Source organism: Coloeus monedula (genome assembly GCF_965178545.1).
Source record: "Coloeus monedula genome assembly, chromosome: 2".
Taxonomy (NCBI): domain Eukaryota; kingdom Metazoa; phylum Chordata; class Aves; order Passeriformes; family Corvidae; genus Coloeus; species Coloeus monedula.
The window spans coordinates 101,078,064-101,102,690 of record NC_138782.1 but is presented as its reverse complement, the minus strand read 5'-3'; the positions used below and the strand labels follow the sequence as shown (position 1 = coordinate 101,102,690).

Here is a 24,627-nt window from a genome sequence, read left to right as displayed (position 1 = left end):
CTTTATATTACTGTGTTTGAAAATGATCAAAAACTTCTGACTGTAAATCCTTAGCACATCTGTCAACTAGACATTAACTGGAGGTCTTTTATATTTCAAGTCACTCTTCTACAAAATAAATGTATTTGTGAAAACCAACCCTTGCAAAATGCAACACAGAACAAACAAAACCAAACCTGACTACTCCATACTTTTTAAGCCTGCTTAGACCTGAGCTATAAATGACTTCTGATATCACTTCCAGCAAATGTGCGACCAACAGTGCCTCAATGTTCAGTCATTGCAATCTAATTATGAAAAAGCATTCTGTCTGCTTGATCTCTCCATCTGATTTAAACTTTGTAGAGAATCCTTCTGTTTTACAACATTTTTTAATTTGGGTCTGGTGACATGCCAGCACAGCACTATGTTAATGTTAGTTAATGTAATTTAATAGTAAGATCTAATAGCTATCACGTCTTAGTTAGCACTGATACTTGCTAGACACTGCAATCTATATACCAATTCCATGATAACCTTTCACATTAGAAAGGAAAAACGTCTGTTTTATTAACAAAATGCAGCAGTTCTGTTTAAACTTCTGAATAAGATTTACAGTAAAAAGTCAATTAACTCTTTCCAGGCATTTTTAGGACTCACTAACTCAGGTATATGACAGGTTCTGAAAAGACATGAACAAGATTTGCTGTAATATGAAACAGCCCCATGGCATTCACCATGGATAAACAGTTAATAGCAAAAAGCCCATTGCCTTCAGCATGAGTAGAGATCAGATCCTGTCTCCAGGCTTTCCTTGCCACACCTTACCAGCCATTTATAAGATTATACCTTTGTGCCTTAAGAAATTTTGTTTTTTTTTTTTTGTTTTTTCCAAGGAAGCATTGCTTCACTCTCATTGATGCATCATAAACCTCAATGTTGCCTCATGCTTAGACATTTGTTTACACAAAAGGTTTATATCTGGATAGTTTCTTTTAATTAAAAATACAACTTTTAAACACAAAAATGCTGTAGAGGAGAGACTGAAAGCATTAATAAACTTGCTTAAGATTAAAACTGCTATTTTAATTGTTTTTTAAAGATTTTTGTATAATCTAAAACTTTAGCATGATTGTAAAGGTTTCCTTACTCCAGTATTAATAAAAATAGTTAGTTATACTAAAACAAGCATTTCTGAGTTACAGTTACGACATTTTAAAAAGGATTTTGAAAGGGCTAGGAGTGATATCAATTCATAAGTGCAAATTAGTATTATAATCTTCTCCACAATAATGGAGATGTATAATATTTCTGAATAAATTAATTTGCTCATTGGTGTTCAAAGATCATATTATTTGTCATTTAAAAAGATTGCAGTGATTGATTTTCAATTAGAATGACATTTAGATATCCTTATATTTCATTCAGTAATTAAAAGGTGGCATTAAGCCCCAGTCATAACTTATTCTCCATTATTTTCCAATTAAAAAGGTTATACTAGTTGAGCTCTGACTCAGCAAAGCAATTTTTAAAATTGATAAAAATTAGATTCCCCTAATGAGTAAGCATATAATTGCTCAGCCACAAATGGTGAATACTAAAATGAACTATTCACAAATAATTAGTTTGGAGTACTTTACAAATATTCAATATTAGGAAATAATGGAAGCAGTTTGGAAATTATTCATAAATACTAGAGACAAACATAATATGCTTCATTTTCAGTTACTTCAAATAGATACGTGGTTTGTACTTACAAAACACGCTCACAGAGTTTTCTTTACAACAGAATTAGTTTGTATTTTTTGTATAAATTTAAAAGCCTGCTCATGGCATCTCCTCAGTTACTTTGAACAGGTTCTCAGAAAGCTCTGTGGTAAAGAACCCCCATCTCTACTCATTAACACTAGGACAGGGCCTTATTCCTTTCCATTTTTGCCTTTGGAATAAACTTCCCATACACTTGCAGTTGCAATCACCCTTGGCAATCTACAATAATTGTTTACATGGAAACTTAACGTCAGAGGTCTAGGTTCAGCTGTCTTTAAGTGTATTTTTGAAAAAAAAAAGCCAAAATCCCCCAAAAAACGAAAAAAAACCCACTCCATATTAGCCAGCTTGCTAAGTCACAGTTTAAACAACAGAGAGAAGAATAGGCCTCACACTGCAGTAACTAAGAAAATTGTAGTATATGACCTAGATCAATCATCTAATGTTTTCTGAGCAATGTAATGATCCATAGAATCTTATATTTGTAATAAAAGACAATTACAGAACTTCTACCTGTGGAATTGTTCAGGTATCAGTATCTCAAAGCATATACTTTAACTCATGAAAAGATCATTACGTTGATAATATCTCTGTTCAAATAGCAAAAGAACAGTATTTCTGACTCCTTTATGACAGAATACCTCAGACAGTCCTCCTGACACTGGTCAGAAGCATTACACTTGTCTGTCTCTGGCACTGATATCTGTCCTCCAAGACCCTGAGAGGGCTTAATAGTTACAATGACTACACATACACACTCACTGTCTTTCCCATAGACAGAGATTTCCCAGAAGTAATTCAGCTTTGAACTGTATTTGGTGGTCAAGAAACAACTGGGCATAGCACTTAGTGCCATGGTCTAGTTAACAGGGTGCTGATCAGTCTGGTTGGACTCGATGATCTCACAGGACTTTTTCATCAGTTTTACAAAAGGGCAAGGACAAGGGGCAGTTTGCTTCAGTACTCTAAAACAAAGATTAATGTAGGATTCTCTCTAACAAATATGATCAATGAGAGGCCAATTAATTCCAAACCCAACTTTTATGATTATGAGTTACCATGACTCTTTCTCTCAGGGGAGGGAATGTGTTTGTAAACAGCTCAGCTAAGACAACAAGAAGGCCTTTGAACTTGGTTAATAGGTGTTAGGTATCCAAGACAAGAGGTGAGTAAATGCTAAAACTGGAAAATGAATGCATAGGAAAAGACAACAACTGGGACTTACTTATTTCCACTCAGAGAGGAGAGCACAAATATGCCTCAGGTATCTGTAAGAGACAAAGCCTGAGGGACAAACAGAAAGAGGGACCACTTCATGTGTAGTTACTGGCCTGTGATGAGGATGAAGCACAAAGACTGGGTGAGTAGCAAGCACCACCGCAGCCCAGACATAGATGTCTGGGGAAGGAAAGCAAGGATAAGGATGAACCCTCCTCTCCTTCAGGTTCCTTCTCTGTGTAGGGGTCCTTGTCCACATTAAGCTATAGTACAATGACAGAAGGAAGCACGCAGACCCTCCAGATCAGAGAGAGACTTTCTGATTTCTCCACACATGTGCGTCTCCCATGTAGGCTAAAGCTACAGTTGGTTTCTACAACTGGTAAGTACAATTGGTTTCTTCTGGGACTGGGCAGTCCAAATGCTTCTAAATAAATCATGATAAGCACTGGACTTTTTGCAACAGACTTTTGTTGTTACTGGAATATGAGTTTATTGCAATGCTTTAGCTGGAAGGCTTAAATTTGCCCAAGTTCTGCCACAGGCATCCAATGTAGTACCTCTGGATTCTTTTTTGAAGACATAGAGTCCGTAATGTTACTCTGATGTGGGATTGTATTCTGTCCAAGAAATAGGGGTTCAATTTGCTTTTGTTTTGCAGTAAAATTCTTTAAAATCAAGATTAATAACAATAACTGTCAGTTGAAATAGCACATTCTGAGATCATCAACAAAGATTCTTAGTAAAGTACCATTTAACATATTTCTTTAAGAATCAGGGCACCAACCTTTTCAGTCAGTACTCCTTTTCCTAAGTTTTCATGGCAAATAGGTTTTCTAAGGACCAAGTGAGACTCACTGATGTTGCTCATCTAAGTGCAACACAGAAAAATGATATTGTGTACATTCATTTTAAATGATATTACTTTTACAACTCTTATGCTGTTGCTCCTAATGTCTCATAAGATTTACAGTTTCAAAAATTCAGCTGATGATTGACTACTTTGCAGTTAATTATTGTCTTGCATGAAGGAAACTCCTCATTTTGCTTTAACTACAGCACCAATATGCAATATATTCATTAATTTTGGACTCAGATATGTTCTACTGAGCAGGAATTGTAGTGTTTTAAATCAGCCAAAATACAGAAATAATACCTATTTTCTAGTCTAAGTGAATACAAATTGGGCATGCACATGATTTTGCTTGTTTATTTTCCAAGAAGCAATTGGGAAGTTGGCAATACATTTACGCTTTCCTGCTTGAACTACATATTCTCCCTGCTATGCTGTTAACTACTTTCTAGATGTAGATATACATTTACTCTAAGATGGGCTGTAAAGCTTTATTACATATAAATGGGAACACAGACATTATGTCTCACTATACTCATGATATAGAATTTAACGCACACTTTCTAAAGATAAATTATAACCAGACATCACAGCATTTAGGCAATAGCCATATCCATACAGTACACATATTGCATATTGTATTCACTTACTCCCTTTAAGCTAAAGTATGTGCTATGCCTCTGTCTGGAAATAATATGCCATCAATGTAAAAAATGCTAAAATATTTTCAAAAATTTGCCTTTTCTTTGAAAAAGTATTTACATTAAAATCAAATTATGCTATGAATCCAAAGAATGTATTTTTGGAGTAGAAAACTCTAGCATTATTGCCAATTTGAACTGATAACATTTTAGCATCCTCCAAATATCGCTTCTACTTGTTTCTTTTTATTTCTGAGACCAAATCCCTCCCCATGTTAGATATAATTTTTGTTTTGTTTTGTTTTTCTGTCAGTGCCAGCAAAAACTGGGAGAAATTTTATAGTATTTGTCAGAGGAACTTAAATGCCTGAAAGAGAGAAGGACCTAAATGATGTGTTATTTTATTCTGCATTAGAAATAAAATAATGCACACCAGCATTCAAGATACAGTGACAGGGAGGGATAAAATCATACCAACAGCAGATGGTTTGGAACACAAATTCTTTCATTAAGACTTTATACAGCAGCTTTTTACAAGCTTCTGACAGGAGTAAGGTATCTTAATACATCCAATGTATTTACAAAAATATAGAGTTTGGTAAAAGCCTTAATATGGGACCAGATCTGTCAAAAAAAAAGTCTTTATGAAAAGTCCACTTTTAGCATTAAAAAAATGCAAGCAGGATGTGAAAATGAAGATAAGAGTAACCAGAGTTATTACAGTTGTATTGAGAAATAGATATCAGCCCACATATAGAGAGAGTACTAGGAGGCAAAATTAAACCCCTTAGTTCTGAACACAGCAAAACTTCCAAGAGTATTTTTGCACAGAATTACTTGTGCTAAACAGAAATGCTTTTTAAACTCTTTGAAACTGCAAAATCATTGAATTAAAAATGCAGATGCTTTGGCTTTCTCATATTTAAAAAACACTGTTATTTTACAGTGAAATATTTTATATATAATCTTTTTTTTAAAAGCAAAACTTTCAGAACATGTTTATAAAGTAAACTGAAAGCATTGTCACTCTGAATTCAGATTATATATGAGAAAATGAAACAACAATAAAATCCATCATTCATCTAAAGCATAAGAGTTTTCAGAAATTTCATCTAGAACAGACTCCCAAAGCTCAGGTGTACTCCTCTTCCAGACATCAGTAAAAAAGGATCAGTGAAATAATTTCAGTGAGAGTGGTCAAATGAATACCATCTTCACTTAAAAAACTGTGGCAGATCCACTCATTTTCCCATACCTTTAAGGAATTCGTCATGTCACAATTAAAAGGTTACAGAACTTTGATAATTATGGATAGCTACAAATAAAACTACTTCATTGAAAAAAACAGATCTGTTTAAAAATGTTGTATATTCCTTCAAAGTCTGCTGTTGCTGCAGCCAAAGGAATTACATCTTAATATCCTAAAATGACTCTTTTTTCACATGCTTTGCTGGCATTAGTATAAAAGTGCATTCTCATCTAAAAGATGGTACTGTAATCTGAGGATTTCAAGAAGACATTATAGTTGTTTTTTTTAAACATTTGTGCACATTTGTGGTTCAGTATATCTGTATGCAAGAGACACTCTGGCACTAAAGTAAGATTTTTCAAAGGACTCAAATGATGGCTCATTATATTTTCACTGAATTTCAAAAAAAGCTTCTATTTATTTCAGTAGAAGTGGGACTAGCTTGGGGCTTTACAAAATAATTCCTAAGTTTAATACATCCATGTTTTAAAAGCTGGTCTTCTCAGGATACTGCTAGACTTGAAACTTTTGCCTTTAGGTCATCTACTGAAATAACTATCTGATCTATTAATAATTGTTAATTTCTAATGCTCATGACATTATAACAGCTAACTGCACAAATGCTTTGCTTAGTAGAGCTCTCATTGGACAGACTGTCTTTTCAGAAACTTTCAGCATCACTGATATTAGGCATTAAACCAACATTCAGATATTAGGGTTACATGTACATATGGGATCAAGTGAATTTTACTCTGCAGCAAGTTGTGTTCCTATAAGAAGATGGAGGTGAACTTGTAGGTTCAGCTATTCCTTGGTAAAACAGATAGTGCAGAGCTGGATGCCTACTTTTGGCCATGGCATTCTCTCTGTAATATGAACCTATAGCTAAAGCAAATCTGACAGAAGACTTGCTACCCCCTCTGCTGAACAGGCAGACAATGGCTTAAATGGTTTGTAGGAAAAGACAGTGAGAAAAATGGACGCAGTAGGACAAAATCTAAGGGCAGCAGCTTAGAAATGATTATCTTCTAGCGGGGAAAATTCAAATCGTGTTCTTTAGGCTTGGCTTATGTCAGGAGGAGATTGTGCTTCCTCATCTCTGTCTGAGCAATGGCTACATCATTTTGCAGCAACTAATTTTTCCATAAAGAAAAGCAAGAATCAACAGTGACTTAAATGTTAAGAGTTTCCTACATGTAGATTGTCCCAAGCATATTTTCACATACCTGAGGCAGATTCCCAGTGGCAATCACAGTAATCAAGCTGTTTACTAAAACCGCTTGTTTTAGTAGAACCAGTAGAACTCTACTGTCTTACTTCAGCAAAGACAACAACTTAATTTTGATACAGTTTATTATTACATAATAATAAATATTTTTAATCTCTGGTGATCTATAAATTCTGGAATTTCACAGTTGAAAAGGGAATTTAATCAGAAATATCAAGAGACATTCCTGAGTACAAAATTAAGTTCTGAATAAATGATGCTTTGACTGGGACTTAGTTTCTCTGCCTGATTCTTATAAATCGTGGGTGGAGAATAATAAGGAACACCAAAATTAAAAACAAAATCCAGCATCAAATTTCTAAGGTAATATTACTCTATAAATTTGAAATTCCATGACAGTAAATTATTGACAGTAAATTCTTGACAGATTTAAAAGAATCACTGAATGGTTTGGGTTGAAAGGGTTCCAGAGCAGGCCGATTGCAGGGACACCTTCCACTAGACTGGGGTGCTCAGAGCCCCGTCCAACCTGGTCTTGAACTCCTTCAGGGACGAGGCATCCACAGCTTCTCTGGGCAACCTGTTCAGTGCTTCAACACCTTCCACGTATAGAATTTATTCCTAACATGTAATCTAAACCCACACTCTTTCAATTTAAAGCCATTCCCACTTGTTCTATCACTATGTGCTCTTGAAAAAGTCCCTCACCGGCTCTCTTGTGGTTTCTTCCTTATTCAAGTCTATAAGACCCTCTGGAAAATAGTAACAAAACTAGATTCCCGTGACATAATTTTTATCTAGATATTTGGATTTTAAAATAAATATATGTAATATATATAATATATTTAGATTTACTCTTTTAATATAAATAAATGCAATTTTAAGAATATCTTCTATTATTAGAAATAATGGTCAGCATTTTATATTAATCAGGTTTAAAATAAAGAATACAGAAAAAAGTTGGAGCTCAGTAGCCTTGTAAATTGGTACATTCTCTCACTGTTTTAAAAATTCTAATAAATGCATCACTTGATTTTCATCTGTTATGTGAATTGTTGAATTATTATTAATTATTAAAAATGTATTTACTATTAATTTGTATGGTTCTCAGAACCTTTCTTTGTGTTAGAGAATGGTGGGTTTTTTGCATCAGTGTGAAAATGAATTAGAATCTAACACCATTTCTAAAGGTGACCAGTTAAATTGGAATTGTAATAAGCTTTCTGTGCATAATGAAAACAATCTAAAACTTAATTGTGTAATTAAACTGAATGTTTCTTGTAACAAACTGGTGAGTATCTTTTTAATGATGCTATAAATCTAACCTAATCTAAATGCTATTTAATATCTCACCTGAATGTAAGGAGAATATTTCCTTTGCTTAAATGTTTGTCTCAGAAATTAGTTCTGAAATTAGCATATGGTGGCATTTCCACTCTTAAAAGGACTCCTACACATAACTCTGTTTCATATATGATTTGCAATCATCACAGAATTAAAAAAAGAGATAGCACTGCTAACTCTATTTAATATTTTTGCAATTTCAGTATATTATTTGCAGCTCACAAGGCTTACACTGTGATCAACCAATCACGTTTTACTCAATCTCTCAGTTCACCATGAAGAATTAATAGAATCATAAACCAGAAATGACAATTACTTCCTATTCTGATTGCCTAATTTCTCCTAGGTTTTATTTAAGAGGACTTCTTTTGGCTCAGTCTCCAAGGGTGATTCAGACTACTATTTCCACACCACCATTTAATTCCCAAAGATGGGAATTAAACACCGTGTTTGTTTTGATGGCAGACTTACTGAGACAGCCAAAGTTCTGAGCATCTCGGGAATCAGGTAGTTGAAAGAGTTAGGTAAGCTGTGATAGATAAGTGGAAAGATAATTAATCTCTGACCAAGTTCCAGTGGGGGCACAGTCTCTAAGATCCATTCTGATTCTATCTCGCTTGAGTTGTAGTAAGATCAATTAAAAATGCCACTAAAGAATGACTAGAAAACACGTTTTGTGTAATGTTGCAGGAAGAAGACACAGGAAATGACCTTCTTGTAGGCTGTCCAGATATGAGTATCACAAACCCTTCAGTTTTCTCTAAAACCAAAATCTTCAACTGAACTTGTACCTTTCATGCTAAAAAATAGTTTGAGATGGGGCTAATTCCACACTTCCATGCAGGTTGGCCCCCAAGGAAATGAAAGGAATACATATCCCTGACCTGAACACATCCCTTTATATTCTTAGTGGCTTGTTGAGCACTCAACTTTAAGCAAATATAAAGGCACGTTGCTAAAATATGCATTGAAGTTCAGTTTTTAAAAAAATATATATTTAGAAGTCATTTGAACTTTTATGTAAGGGATTTTCTTCGTCTGGCTTGTAATTTTGAAATCATGAGGAATTTATAGTTATCTCTGGTGGACAAAGAATAAATGCCCAAGCACATAAATTAATTTTGGCTCTTTCTGGAGGTGCTCAAGATACGGGAGCTATTTATCCATTTAATTTGGTGAAAACATGAAGTCTTAAAATGTCAGTGCAATTTTGTGTAGCTTTTTCTTTTTGATCTTTCATCATTATGTGATTTTACACACCAAAGCAGCAAGTAGGTGATTTAATAATAAACATTGCTTCTCATGTTATAAACCACTTATTGCTTGTGACTGGTTAGCAAGTAGCACATATGCATACAGTCACTATTACACTGATATTTTATACAATAAAGTCAACTGAATACTTTTAAAAGGAAATTATGAGAAAAAATACTGGTTTCCTTGAAAGGTTATTGAGGTAAGTGAGAAAGAACTTATTCACTTCTGTATGTGTTAAATTAGTTGTAGTGAACCCTTTTGGAAGATTTTTAATAGAGGTGTGCATCTAAAATTAAGTAACAGTCCAGAAAAAACAGCAAGCAGTTGTAATGAGGAGGTTGCATAGATTATTTCCTGAGCTGTGAAAGAAGATGAGAGGGAAAGCATTACATGGACAAGTTTTATAAAGAAAACTTTAAAGCCATACATCTTTACTAGAAAAACAAGAGGTGAAAATCAAAACCTGCCAACAGTATTCTGAAAGGATTTGTACAATAAACAATATATGTTTCATGGAAAGCAACTTTCTCCTTCTCAGATGAAAATTTTATTAATAGGCTAGAAATTAATTCAAACTGATGAACAAGCAAAATCTATGACAAGATATTACAAGGAAATTTAAAAGATGGATAGAAGATAGCAAAAAGTAGCCAGGACCAGACACTTAATGAAAAATAGTCCAACAAGCAAAAAGGGAAAGACATGTAAAGCTGAGGAAAGGTTCTTGAGTTAACCACTTCTTCAAAACAGTTATGTGATTTTTTGGTTGGTTGGTTAGTTTTAATCATCAATAACACGATTGCAGATTCCTTATGCATTTCATACAGATCAGCCTGAAGAACATACAGTGTATAGGGGGGAAATGTTAAAGTGGAACGGGAAGATGATGAACTAAGCATCATGTAAGGTGTGTCACTCTCATGTCTGTCATCTTTTTTAAGCATGGAAGATTCAAGTTCACAGATGAAAACAGCGACTGGCTGGAGTAACTAATATGTAAAAGCAAATAGTTGTTGCTTATAAAACAAAACAAAATTATTAATTGCACTTATCTATTACTTAAATTTTTAGGAATTTTAATCATGGTGTTTTAGCAGCACAATATTTGCAGAAAGAAAATTAAAAGTTTAATGCGGGAATCCTATAGAAATGAAGCTCCAGGTCTGCATGCACAATTACTCTCAATAATTATTTTTGCTTTATCCACGAACAGACATAAGCTGTCTGAGAGCAATTCTGAGTCACAATGATTCTGAGTCACATATTCAGCATCAAGAATCTTACTATAGAATGATTTGGTGTTAAGTTCTAGGAAAATAAAGACATGTTAAAAATGCATACAAAAATATAAAGCATCCACAGAATATGGAATTTATGTTAACTGATTTAAGAAGAGGGAAAACACAGGATAATTGCATCATACATTTATGTTCATTATAAAATGGTTTTGGATTTCCAATAGTGTTAAGTGAAATAATTTGCAACATTCATAAATCTTAATTTGTTTACTTTGGTTTTTTGCTTTGTTTACTTTTACTTTATTTGTAGTGTATATTTGTCACATGAGGACCCTGTATCATTCCAGGAACATGAATTGTACTGCTAACATTTCTCTGTACATTCATATCCCTGACTTGAGCAAATATATATAATAATTTTATTTCAAGGGTTTATTTCTCTGTTGATGTCAGTCACTGAATCACAGAAAAAAATGGAAAAAAGTTAACTAGAAGTACTTACCTTTAAGCATGGAAAATAACAAGGCAGCAAAACTTCTTGATTATTCTGTTATAACTGAATGGAATCCAGCCTATTTTAATTCTTGGAGTAACTCATATTAAACAAATTTTTTGTCCAAGCAATGCAAATGGTTTCAATTGAGTAGGTTATTCAGCTGTATGAGGATTGGAAAGAACTTGCAGCATCTTCATCACAGCTGGAAGTATGAAAGGAAAACTTTCTTTTGTGTTAGAATTGCTAGTGAGGAGAGTATGTAACCATGTCTTACCACTATATACTAACTGCAGGTACTTTAGAGACACTGGTAGATGACTTGCCCACTGCATAGTTTTTTTCAGTTTTCTGAGAATTCTTTCATTTGTAAAGCAGACTCCTCTTTTCTGTCCTTTTCCAGCCATGGAACAAAGCTTACATGTACAAGGTTTCAAGATGACAAAACTGTTGGTCCAATTTTTCTACAGGTGACAGTGAAATGTATTACTGTCACCCTTTCCTCTGTCCACTACCACATACTGTTCCAATATTCTCCTCCATCCTCCTGTTGAACAGAACCGATCCAAATCATCCCTTTGAGATGTTTCTGCATTAATTTAATAATCATATCCAGGACTCAGATAAGTCAGTATAATTTCCTTTGGAAAAAATAGTCTGAGACAAGGGAACAATACTGATTAAGAAATTTAAAAAAGACAACATTGAAAAAATGTGAAATAAAATCCTGTAGTACTGACAAGACCAACCTGAAGGGTCAAAGAATTAGTAAGAGCTCTGGAAAATGTGCTAGCCTCTTATTTTTGAAGATTTCTACACTATAAATATCTTGGAAAAAAAACAAAACCAGAAGACAAATTACCTAATCAGAGCAAAATTTATTCATCTTGCAGTATTTAGGATGTTTCAGGTGAGACAAACATTCTTGCTGGGATTTGTGGAAGATGATTTAACTTCAAGATATGATTGAGAGGTTTTCATTGCCTATCTTCCACCATTGCAATGCTGACTTTTATTACCAGACTCACAGAAACACTTTTTAACAGCACTTTTTCTCTCTTTCAGTTGCCTTTCTGCTTTACTTCCATTGCACTTTTATTGCTCCCATCTAGCCAAGTTATGCCATCAACAACTACAATAGTTCTTCTAGGAAAAAAATCCCATATATTTCTAGCACATGGATTCAATATCTGTTTGCTTGTTATCATTGTCTGTAAATAGATTCATTTCACCAGGAACACTGAATTTCAGAGTTTCTCGGTAAACTTCTTTTTGTAAACAATTGCAGCTTGAAATAGGGCTTTAAGATAGCTGGAAGGGGAACAATATTGTGAGGGGTGTTTCTTCTTGCTTTATTGCATCCTTTCTGTCATCTATTGCTGCTACCATTTTCAGAAGAAATGTAAAAAAAAAAAAATCACACAACATGGGTAGATAAAATTCAAATGGCCACTGCAACTTAACATTTCTTTTTGTAAACTGTGTAAGGACAGAATCTTCTCAGAAATACAGCTGTAGTTGCAGAAACACCAAATACAAAGGGTATGTACAGGATAAGGTTAACAAAAACTTATAGGCAAGCTCCTAACTACACTCAACAGTAAACAGGACAGAGCCCCTTTTAAATAAGAATGGCTGAAATGGCACAATGCAATCCAACACCTGCCATGAATTTTGCCCAATCATTTATGAATAAAAAATAATTTCCTAAATTCTCCAAAAGAATAACTTTTACAGACTGGCATACCAGTGACAACCTTGAATTTTCTGGATACTGAAACACCAGTTCTTTTTCTGTTTTATGTAATATTAAATTGCAGATGATTCATGCCGCTCTTGACATTATTCTGAAAAGAAAGGCACTCACAACAGCATTTATGTTTTGAAGGAAGAAATACAATAGTGCAGTCAAAAGACTTTTCACTGCTGGAGAATGACCACAGCACTCTGAACTCCACTGACACAGTGGTTTACAGTAAATTTGGATGTATGCAACCGTGTGAGAGAAAACTAAGATACAGGAAAACACATATGGAGACTTGAACACTGTAATCAGGATTTTATTCAAAAGACTCTCCTGGAGGTTTCACATAGGTTATACCACAGCTGCAGGAAATTTAATGTCTTTTTTTGTGAAATGAGTCTAGATGACTGTTTGATTCAAATGACAAAAGATCATTCCACAAGCAAAGAATCATTCCTTAATTTTAAGATCATAAGGATATAAAAGAAAAACAAGTTTTAACAATAAATATTCAGAAATCCAATCAGATAAAGAGCCAGCTAATCTCCACCCTTGTTATACTTAATTTTAATTATGTTATCTGCTTTCTATATGGATAATAAATATGAGGATTGAATGGTTGGTCAAACAGTTGTATCATAATTTCTTGGAGGGTTCATGTGAGAAAATACTTTATGCATGCTCAATATGCATTATTAATCCCTCCGTGATGAACAAAATTTTTCAGGAAGAATCAATTTTTTCCTGAAGAGCTGCATTTCTTCTCAGAAGTGCAGAACTAGGAACATTACTGTTAGAAAATCTTTTTTTATTCCTTCATCTGTCTGAAGAGACAAATGGAGGGTTTTAAGCAAGCGCCTTGTTAGAACCCAGAAACCTGGTTAGAATCCCAGAGATCTGTAAATTTAGACAAGCTGATTCAACACCTGTGATAGGACTCCTGCTCCTTGCAAGTCATGTTAATACAATGCTGTGATCCAGTGTTCTCACTATTTCAAATGCCTTTAGGAGGTTCAGAGGGCACAGTAAACCTGAGCATACCAAATCAAATTTGCATTTGTGCTAAACTGTGTAAACTGTTTTTAATTGAAGAAGGCTTATAGTCTCAATCCATACACTCCCATACCACTCGTCCTGTTCACTTGAGAGTATGGGTCTAGATTTACTAGCCAGCAGAAAGTGATAATCTGCCATTTCATTCTGGGAATTCAAGACTATTACAAACTTCTTTTCACTTTTATGCTGTCTTCAATCTCTTCCAATGTTAACAAGGACAATCTCAATTCACCAGTAATATAAGAGCAAAATATTTATTCTTTGAAAACAGAACCATGATGTAAAACATAACCTATTTACTTTATGTGAGAGGACAATTAGCTTTCTGGAAGAAAATATTCAAGTTGGACTAAATAAACTCCTACGAATTTTCCAGTGGTAAAATGTAATAATTTCCTGTTTTTCATAATCAAGGTGAACTTACAAATTACTACTTTAAATTATCAATCTGTCATAACATTCTCATTGACTGTTATTATACAGTCATTGACAGAAAAATATTGATGTGATGATGAACCTTTCAGAAGTCTTCTGTGTATTAAATGTACTCAGATCCTTAGTCATGGAGGACATCAATCTAATGCAATTATTAAGCATACAAACAATCTAAACTCGTTATACTTATTTTACAGATGAAATGATTTAAATTATTCACTACTTACCCCTGTTCGTTGAACTTCCAAGAAAATTGCTCTCTGAAATGATTTCTCCCACACTGCCAATTCACTGCCAAGCTCTACATTGAAATAATGACTCTTGCCATGTCCAACCATAACACTGAAACAATACGGCCTCTGGTCTTCAAGATCGAAGTCCTGGTGAATACCTAAATACAAGTTTGCTTGTAGCCAGCAATCATCAACAAGCCAGAGCTGAAAGACATGTTTCAGTATGTGATTCTTCATCTGGCAAAACCACAGTTGAAGCAACACTGTCTTCTGTAAGTGATGGATACGTGGAAATACTATGGCATTATGTCAACAATTAACTTGAAGAAATGTTCTAGGAGTTAAACAATTTTATCAAAGACAGATTCTCTCTTTGCTTTTTATTTGCTTTACCCCCTATCATGCAATCCAAGCTACTACTGCAGTTCCAAAATACTGTCAAAATCACCTAAGCAATACATATAAAATCTAAAATGAGTTTGTACCAATATATTGTTTACAGTGAAAAAAAAGGAAATCCCTGAATGTTTCAATACATAGCAGGAGGTGTGTACCAGCTCTACAGGAGACAATAATTCCTCGATTCTACTTGGGTTCCAGTATTCAAAACCCCAAGGAATGCAGCAATTTATCAAGCATCCCAGGGCTAATTCTGGAAATAACAACATGAGCATGTCCTCTGACAGTTGTCAATGCTATTCTGTAACTACAAGGACATGGAAGCAAGATCCTGCCATCACTTTCAAGATAAAGAAGAGAAACTTCACATTAAACTTTTGTTATAAAAAATATCCCTGTAATAGAATGTAATTGTAAACAAATTAATACAAGAAACTTCCCAAATGTTTCAAGACTTCATTGATTAACATAAATATAGAGGAAAAGAAAACGAAATTAAAAAGCTAATACTTACACATTAAGTACTTGCACAGCCTTAATTTCCAAATGACACATATTTTTATATTTCTATTTATCAGCGAGAACCTTTCCCTATCCCCCTTTCTTTATGATATCATGGGGCAGAAAAGACTGAAAGCCCAAAATAATTAGCAGTGATTCATGGGGCATCTTGGGAGCAGCACATATTGCCACCAGGGTTCACAGTACTGTGTTGTCAAAATTGGCCCTGCAGATACTTGAGGAGAGAACCAACTTGATGAAGCTCAAAGTTATTTTACAACACTCCTTTGCACTGTTGAAAAGGACATTGAACAAAATTTCTGCATATATTCAGGTGTTCAGCAGCTATGGAGGGACAGGTATTACATCTGCTTCAAGACTCACTGCTGCATATCCTGGCTTGTAGACTACTATATTAGTATTTTTTAATTTGTATGTGAAAATACTAGGCAATAAAAGAAAATAAAATGTTTTTAAGACACATGTACAGATTACAGTAAGAGTTTGAATTATGAGACAAGCTATAGGAATAGACACACATGATAAAAGACATTACATTTCAAATCATCTGTTTGTTACCTCCAAATGACCACAAATATGCAAGTGCATGTTATATATATGAATTTTAATTCACATATTTGTGTATTCACATGTATGTATACATACACCCAAATCTAAAATACATCAAACATTTTGTTTTAAAATTTAAGTTCCATATTGGATTCTCATTTTCCATGTTTAACTCTTGTGTCATCATAAACATAGATGAGATATGTAACAAGAGCACCTCTTAAGAAGAGCACCTCTCCTTATAATTCATCTTTCATGAGAAGGTACAATAACATACTCTACCACAGTTTTGCACTAGTTCTAGCCAGCTTCTGAAAATCCTTAAGAACACCCTCCCCAAACAGCAGCTTTTACAACACAACTCGATTATATGTAGTGTAGAAACGTTAATCTCTTGCAATTTTTTCCTATCTCTTTTTGACTTGTTCAGTTTGCCTCATTGTCATTTATACAAAAGAATTGACAGAGAAGAGGTTAAAGAGTTCAATTTGGGCTTTTGCATTTTCGCTAACATATTCATGAAGACTAGCAATTAAGCATTCATTTATTAAAATGTCAAGAACATTAAAGAGTTGAATCTTGGGTAGTTTATTTCCCCACTTCTTTTTTTTAATGAAAAAGTCCAGCAGAAGTTGCTTTAAGGACAGAATATCCTTGAAATTATCATAATATTGAAGGAAGAACTGAGTTTCAGCAGTAATATTTAAAGGAGAAAAAACTAGAAACAAAACCCAAGCCGCAGTAAAATCTTCTCAAAAGACTTAATGTGTATATATATTTCATTGGTGCCTGACTTATTTATAAGTAAAATTATAAAAAATATTAAGGAGACAAAAAAATAAATGATCTGTCTGCTTTTTGGTGGTGTCTCAGTGATGGGCAGGACCTGAATTTGCCCATATGTTCCCAGCTGGAGACATGGTCACACCAAAATAATGCCATGCCAACAAGAATATGGCTCTGCTCCTGTGCCTTGCATTCTGGAGCTGAGCTCTGGTCCTGAACTCCTGTTTTCCTTGCATGGCAGTGCCAAAACGTTTCCTTCCCATGTCCTGAATAACTGTTCCATCGGAAAAAAACCCAACAAATAAAAACCTCAACAAAAAACCCTACACACTGAAAACCAAACCAAACCAAACAAAAAAAACCAATGCCAAACAAAAAGCCTTAAGCAGTTCTGCTTCAGTGCAGGATCTGTTACAGGTAACAGAGCCACAACCTGCCTTTTCCACAACATCATTGCATGGTTAAAGAAGAAACAACAGAGGACAGGACAGCAGCTGGTGAGAACTAAAGAAGACTTTTCATTTTTCACTGAAACAGTAGTTTATCTGAAAAGATGGATTTTTTTTTTTCTGAAAATGTTAATTTTTACTCTCCTAGACAAATAGGCTCTCATCTAGTAGCCTTATCTCACTTGCAAAGCTGTTGGGTTTTTTTTGTTGTTGTAGAACAAAATTAATCTGATGCAATTTATTAGAAAATATATTCTTTAAGTCAATTATTTACACAAAGTGCTAAGATTTTGCCCCAAATCTTTGATTGGGCCAAGCTAGACAGAAAACATGACTGTGTCTAGTTGGGGGAAGAAAACGAATTCTGCAGGACACAAACCCAACATGTTGCCCTTTGTAAATAAAAACTCACTATAGTACTTGATAGAATAATCAATACATATGATACAAAAAGGACAAAATTTTTTTCTTTTTAATTACTAAAATTAAATACAAGTATCTTTGTATGAATCAAGAACTACAGCAAGAGCATTATTCTTCATGTTGGCTCAAAAATCTGACCCACTAAGAAAAAAACCAGTATCATTATACTCAGCAGTGTGTCTCACTGACACTTCACACACCCAGCTCTAATACTGAAACCTTCCTTCAATATGAAAGCATTTTAGTAACTTGCTCACTTGGCGCTTTGCCTGTTTTCCATATTCTCTTACACTTGCACAGCTAATGGACTAGTGAGTGCAAATAGTTTCTTAACAATGGATGAAATATTTGAATGCTAGCTATTCCTAGTTAAGATTAACTTGAGTTTATCATGAACTGGAAAAGGTAAATATTCTTTACTAAATAATATCGTTGGAACTGCTGGGAAACCTACCTTGTGAATTTTAAATAGAACCTCACAGAGGTTATAGATTTTTTCAGCTCGTACCCAGTCTAGTGTGCTTACCTATAATATAAAAAAATAAATATTATAAACACATTCTTTATTCAAAAATCATGTTCAGATGAAAAAAACTGAAAAGGCTTCACCCATCATTACTCTGCTGGATGCTTTAAATACAGGCACAACACTTCATTTAATACCCAGCATTTAGAAAAGACTGTCAAATAGCATTAAATTTTTACAGGAAACAGGAATTAAAAAGGTGTTAAATAATTTCACTGGGGTTTTTTTTCCCAGTATGATGGAAACCTCTTTGTAATCTCTGTGGTTAGTTACACAAGCATATTTATTTCTCAAGATGCTAACACAGAGAACACAGTCTCAAACACAGAGCCATTCAGCTTCATGTCTCAATCTTAAAAAAATCTTACAATCAACAGATCAAGATGTATTCCTAAATTCAGTTTTGAGTTTACATGCACTAGGGTGTGAATAATTCAATATTTCTTCTAAAAACTGTAAAGGACTATGTGACTGCAAATTTGAAATTAAGAATAATATCATCTGTAGTCTTAATAATATGAAAATACCTATTTTTTGTTTCCCTTTGATTTCACTACTTAATCCTGTTGACAGGCTGTTAAAATTTGACAGCAAGAATGATGTTCGAAGTTTTTACCAAATTCTACTTCATGGTATAATGTGATAATCTGTTTACTTTTAAAAACAATACCTAGCCTATGTAGTTCAAGAAAGAATAAAACAACTTATACACAAGAAAAATTCAAAGGGAATACATATTATTTTTGCTTATATATTTTAGAGCAAAATCCTAGCTCTTGGGGAATGCACAGGAATGGCTGCATAGATACATGAAGGATTTGACTAAATTGTAAATCTGAGGCTTTTGGCATATGGAAACAAGTGTTTAGGTAACTCTAATAGTAACTTGGCTAATTTAAAATTCTAGGGCTGATTCAGCTTTGTCCTATTCCCAGCCCCCGCCCAAAAGGAAAAAAGCAGAAAAAAAAAATTAAAACTATGTAAGTAAAGAAAAATTTGCTTGTCAAAAATCTGGTTTATGTGGATGAAACTTAACTAGAAAAAACGATGAAATTCAATAATAGACTCTTTTTCTGTGTTCACAGTAGCACAAAATTTGCCTTTAAAAGTATTTCTCCTGATGGTTTGCAAGGAGATATCAACATGTTTTGGTTGTTTTTAAATTTATCTTAAAGTTTAATTTTTAAGTCTCTTTAAATTCTAAGTTGTTAAACAGAATTGTAACAACATGAGGAGAATCCAAACCACTACAACACCTACGGGCCTCTGATGCGTCTTCTATTGGTTATTAAATGTTACTTCAGAGTCCTTTGGAGGAGTAATGTGAACTTGGTGTTAGTTTCTTCCTAATCTTAAGAATCCAAATTAATTCTTAATAATCTAGCCTTCTCTCAGTTTCTCTTAGGTTTAGATTAGTTTTTTGAGATGATTAAATTTAGATATTATGAATCACCTACTGAAACAGGACTGAAGAACTCTAGAAGAGGAAGTTCTAGCACCACATTTTTTCAGGATATAGAGGGACTCATGTTCTAAGATTCTTCATTTCACAGTTTTTATATCTTATCAATCAAATGGCAAACATCACTTTAATACAATACATCAACTAGAATATGTAAAAACATGTTACACACTTCGTTTTATTATGAGCAATGTCTCACAAATTAAAGCTCAAAACATTACATACTGATAATTTTAGAATTACATTATAAAAGTCTATAGTACTACTTAAAACTTTTCAAATTGAAATCCAATGTTAGTTGGTTTAGAAAACAAATTTAAAGAAATTTCTGGTTTTAACTTGTCCTCCCATCACTTCATAAAAGGTAGCAATTTTTAAAGATATATATTTCTATTTTTTAGGTTTCCATTTCTATTTTTCTTCTTGTAAGGTCCATTCAATATTTTATTTGAGTTTTGCATTTTAATTATTGTACAAATAAGAAATAATGTAAGTTTTGAAACAACTGAAACAGAGGACTTATAAAGCTAATTCATAAAGAAATACATCTTTAAACATGCTCACATAGAGTAAGTACTGCAGGTCTTGGCTTAATCTTATTTCCAGGGAAATATTTTGTACTTTGGTGGCTCTTTTGAAAATAAAGTAATTAAATAATACATGTTTTGCCCCATTACTGTTGATCCTCCAAAGGTATATTCATGCTTTTTGCAAAATAAGGTTTAGAGTAGAATGGGGGCTAGTTCATTATTTGGTCTTGAATATCTCAAAGGGAAAGGATCTTTTCCATCTAAGTTAACAGCAGGACAATCCTTTATTGCTCTAAGTAGCTAGACATAGAAGCATAAGCACTGATTCATCTGCTGTTTATGAAACTGACTTTAGTGACATGGGCTATGACTTGAAAGCTGTTGAGATATGAAAGGACTTTCATTTGCTCATATCATTTGTTTTGATTCCTGAAGATTAATTTTAACTGTTGGAGTTCTTTGCACTGTTAGTGATGGACAGTGGTGACACTGCTGTGCCATTAAATTCACTCTGAATACTTCAGACTTCTTCCCATTATCCCATGCATCTCTTTCATCCTTTGATGCTGTGTAACCTCATAGGACTTTTTCAGCAGAGACAGGTAGTGATGGTGACAACTGCTGGCACATATATAAGCCAAGGCTTTATTTTATTGTGTATATCAGAGAAAGGCTACCATACTTACAGAGTGAAACAGTGTGAATACCACTGTGTGCAAGGTGCTCAGAACACAAATGACATGTTGAGAGGAATTTTAAGGAGGCAAAAGAAACATATTACAAAGGAATACTAGAATCTAAATAGACAGCTGACATTTTTTATAGTTTTATCAGAACTACCATAGTATGTCTAAGCTTAAAATGTTATTGTTATAGATTGCTTTACTTTTAAAAAAACTGCAAATAATCATATACTCCTAGTCAAGGAGAAAAGCTGTAAATAATCAGAAAAGTTCACAAAAATTGCAATATCCTTCATTTGATTTAAAGAATGTTCCAGTTTATTGCAGGTTATCCATCATCACACATTTAATAACTGGGTAATAACTAACTAAGATAAATGAGATACTCAAGTATATTTCTTAGGCAATAAAATAGTTTTTCTCATTATTTCCCCTTGGAATTGTTCCTGCAGGTATTCTATACATTGCAATTTCTTGGGACTATTTTAGCATGACAGCATTATTATTTTTTAGGAAGCATTTGACAAAATGTTTCAAACAGATACATTTAGAATAGATGACTTAACGAGGCATACTTGCATTCATTGAATTTAGTTCTGACAGTGTCAGAAATAGTGGCAAAATACATGAGAGTTTCAATTAGCATTCAGTAAGCTCCTACTTACAAATTATCATGTTTGTCTAGTATATGAATTTATGACCAACAGAAGCTGAATGTTACTTTTATCATTGTTACGTTTATCATATCATTACCAACTCCTTATCTAACCCAATGCATTATGTATTGAATACTTGGTTCTGTAGACATTTAGCTATATTAATCCTTTAAGAAACATTATAAAAATAAGACATTCATAAACTCACAGATAACACTGAGCTGATCAAAAAGATAATAAAGCCAAACAGAGTTACAAAAAATAGGAACCTGCAATTACAGTTTTAAGTCTCTAATGAGAGACTGAAATAGGTATGTAGAGTTGCAAAAGTCCCAACTGTTGAAGAAGTACTTTTTACTTTAGCATGAATTTCTGCAATTTCCTCATGGTTTAAAAACAGGCATTGCAGTGGAATTCTGAAAATAAACAAACTAGTAAAATTTAGCTTTACACAGACCAGGTGATCTCAGCATAAGTTCAAACTCATATTCCAACTATACTTACCTTTAAATGTGTGTTTTAATAATTGGCTTTTCTTTAAAAAGTTAAGATTTAAAATACAGAGAAAATAATAAACTCATCCTGGCACATACAATGCAGTGAACAATTGACTCAGAAAGTTACTCCCTAGAAGAGAATTCTGCAAGTATAAAATAGGTGTAAAAGACTTTCATGCCTGCTCTGAGATCACCACTAAATAAAGAAATATGGGGTGCATGTAAAAGAGAATCATACTTCAAAACTCACTAAAATCAAATTAACATAACATAGTCTTTGACTTTCTCTGAACACAGAATCTGATTCTAGAAGTCTCCAGAGCCCCCCAAAATATTAAAAACATTTGAATAAGTAATGGAAAAAAATCAAAGTGTCTATAATATTTATTACTGGAATACAGCAAATGCTGCATTATCTGAGAATTAAGCAGAAGCATCCAATCTGCCTAGAAGTGCTAAAAAGGTCTAAGGAGAAGATTAAATACTTCTAGGTAAAGCATAATTAATTTCACTGGTCTCTTCACTCTTCAATGGAAAAAAAACCCAAGAATAATTAAAAAAATTATTGTAAGATATTAAAAAGGAAAACAAGAATCAAGACCTGTTCCTGAGGTAACTATGATATGGCATTATAAGAAGCCTAAATATGCCCCAAACAACTCAAACTGGATGGTACAAAACACACACTAAAACACAGATCCTAGCAAATCCTATAGCAACATAAATACAGACTTGTGTGTAGAATTAGAAAGTTTACCAAAAGTGATCAGGGTTAAGTCTGTGCCCTCCAACTTATTGCCACCTCTCTCCTAATATGTTACATTGACATTCTGTGTAATGTAAATTACCAATAGATGTATTTAGAACTTACATGGCAGCATTAAAAACACTGCATGTCTTAATTACATTGCACAAGCTTCTCTATACTGTCCGTCAAAGGTGGAACTATTTATGTTACTTTCACAATATTCTTGTATTCATTCTTTTCTTAAAATTATAAACAGCACATGCAGTGATTGTCTAGCTGCCTTCATGTTAAATCACTTCAGTGCTATTTATTTAATCACAATGAAAAAGATAGTTTTGCAATTAAGGGTTACACAGCAGATCTATGGATATGGCTATGTGAAGACTTTAATGTAAAAACTGTAATGAACCATAAGGAAAACATAAAAAAATTAAACAGTACAAATGTCCCCTACACCTAGCCCATATTCCATTAAAAAAAACCCCATTAAATGATTTCCTGGAAATTTTCAAAGACATAAAAAATAGTTCAATTTTGAATGACAATTTAGAATAATTTTTCCTCAATTTCTTCTAGGATATGAATTTAGAACTTTTCCAATATCTGAAAATTGACAGGAATTTTATAGATGCTTTTAGAATGTAATAAAGTACTGCTTGTATATTAAAATTGACACAAGATTAATTTCTATTGGTTCAATGGTGTTTTTCAGATATGCAGTTTTCAGAAATGGGTCACACTTTTAATACAGCAGTCTGTAAATGAAATCTGTAAATTTCTTAAATACAATTAAATAAGCCACTTCAGGGATGCAGAAAAACCATTCTCTGTTAATCACACCATTCTTGCTATCTACTTCTATGGTGAAACTTCTACATTTCTGGAATCACCATTCTGGAATCATCTGAGATATTGCAGAAATAGTATATAAATAGAATATTACTTGTCATAGTGATTTCTTTCATAGTATAATTGCCACATTTTTCCACAATTTTCTTTATTTTTGCTCATAGATAATTATGTTTTCCATTCTTAGGAAAGCTACCAGCTGTATTTACATTCATGTCATCTTTTACACACAATGAAATAGAAAAGGAGTGGAAATTGTACCAGATCCTTTTACAAGCAGTTGTAAAGTTACGGGTGAAGGTAAGTGTAGAACGTAGAGGTCATCTGCTTTGTGCACACTATATTGATATACTGATATGCTGTGTTGATTCAGAATACAAATAGCAATAGCAACATCTTTTAAATAAAACATGTTAAACTTGTCTCTTGTAAAGATCATGCAAGTTGAAACATCTATATTTTTGTGATTGAACAGTCCATTTTTTTTTTCTCCCACTTCAGACAGTAAAAAAACCAAACCTCGGAGCAACGGTAAGAGCAGTACCATCAAGTATCTCTAAAAAGAGTGAAGGAGCTCTATGCCCAGTTTCGTGTGGGGACCTGTGTTTCCAGCTACAGAGCTGGGACACGTGACACAGAACCAGTGTCGTGGGAGCTCTCCAGGGTTTGGCAGGGCAGGGTCATAACTCATGGCCCTGCAGTGGGCTGACCCTGTCACACAGCCAAACATCCACACAGCCCCTCACTACCTCCCCATGCCCCTGCCATGGGATAAGAGAGACAATAGGAAGACAAAAATTAAGAAAATGC

General features: G+C 33.7%; 1 protein-coding gene across 1 annotated transcript in view; it reads right to left on the bottom strand.

Moving 5' to 3' along the window:
- Positions 1–24,627, bottom strand: part of SNTG2 (syntrophin gamma 2) — a gene marked incomplete at both ends in the record, with an annotated part of 228,706 nt that overhangs the window by 11,243 nt on the left and 192,836 nt on the right. Inside the window, 2 exons of the mRNA XM_082302591.1 lie at positions 14,733–14,942; positions 18,321–18,392. Of these exons, the coding sequence (XP_082158717.1) occupies positions 14,733–14,942; positions 18,321–18,392 (282 nt within the window). The remainder of the gene's footprint in view (positions 1–14,732; positions 14,943–18,320; positions 18,393–24,627) is intronic.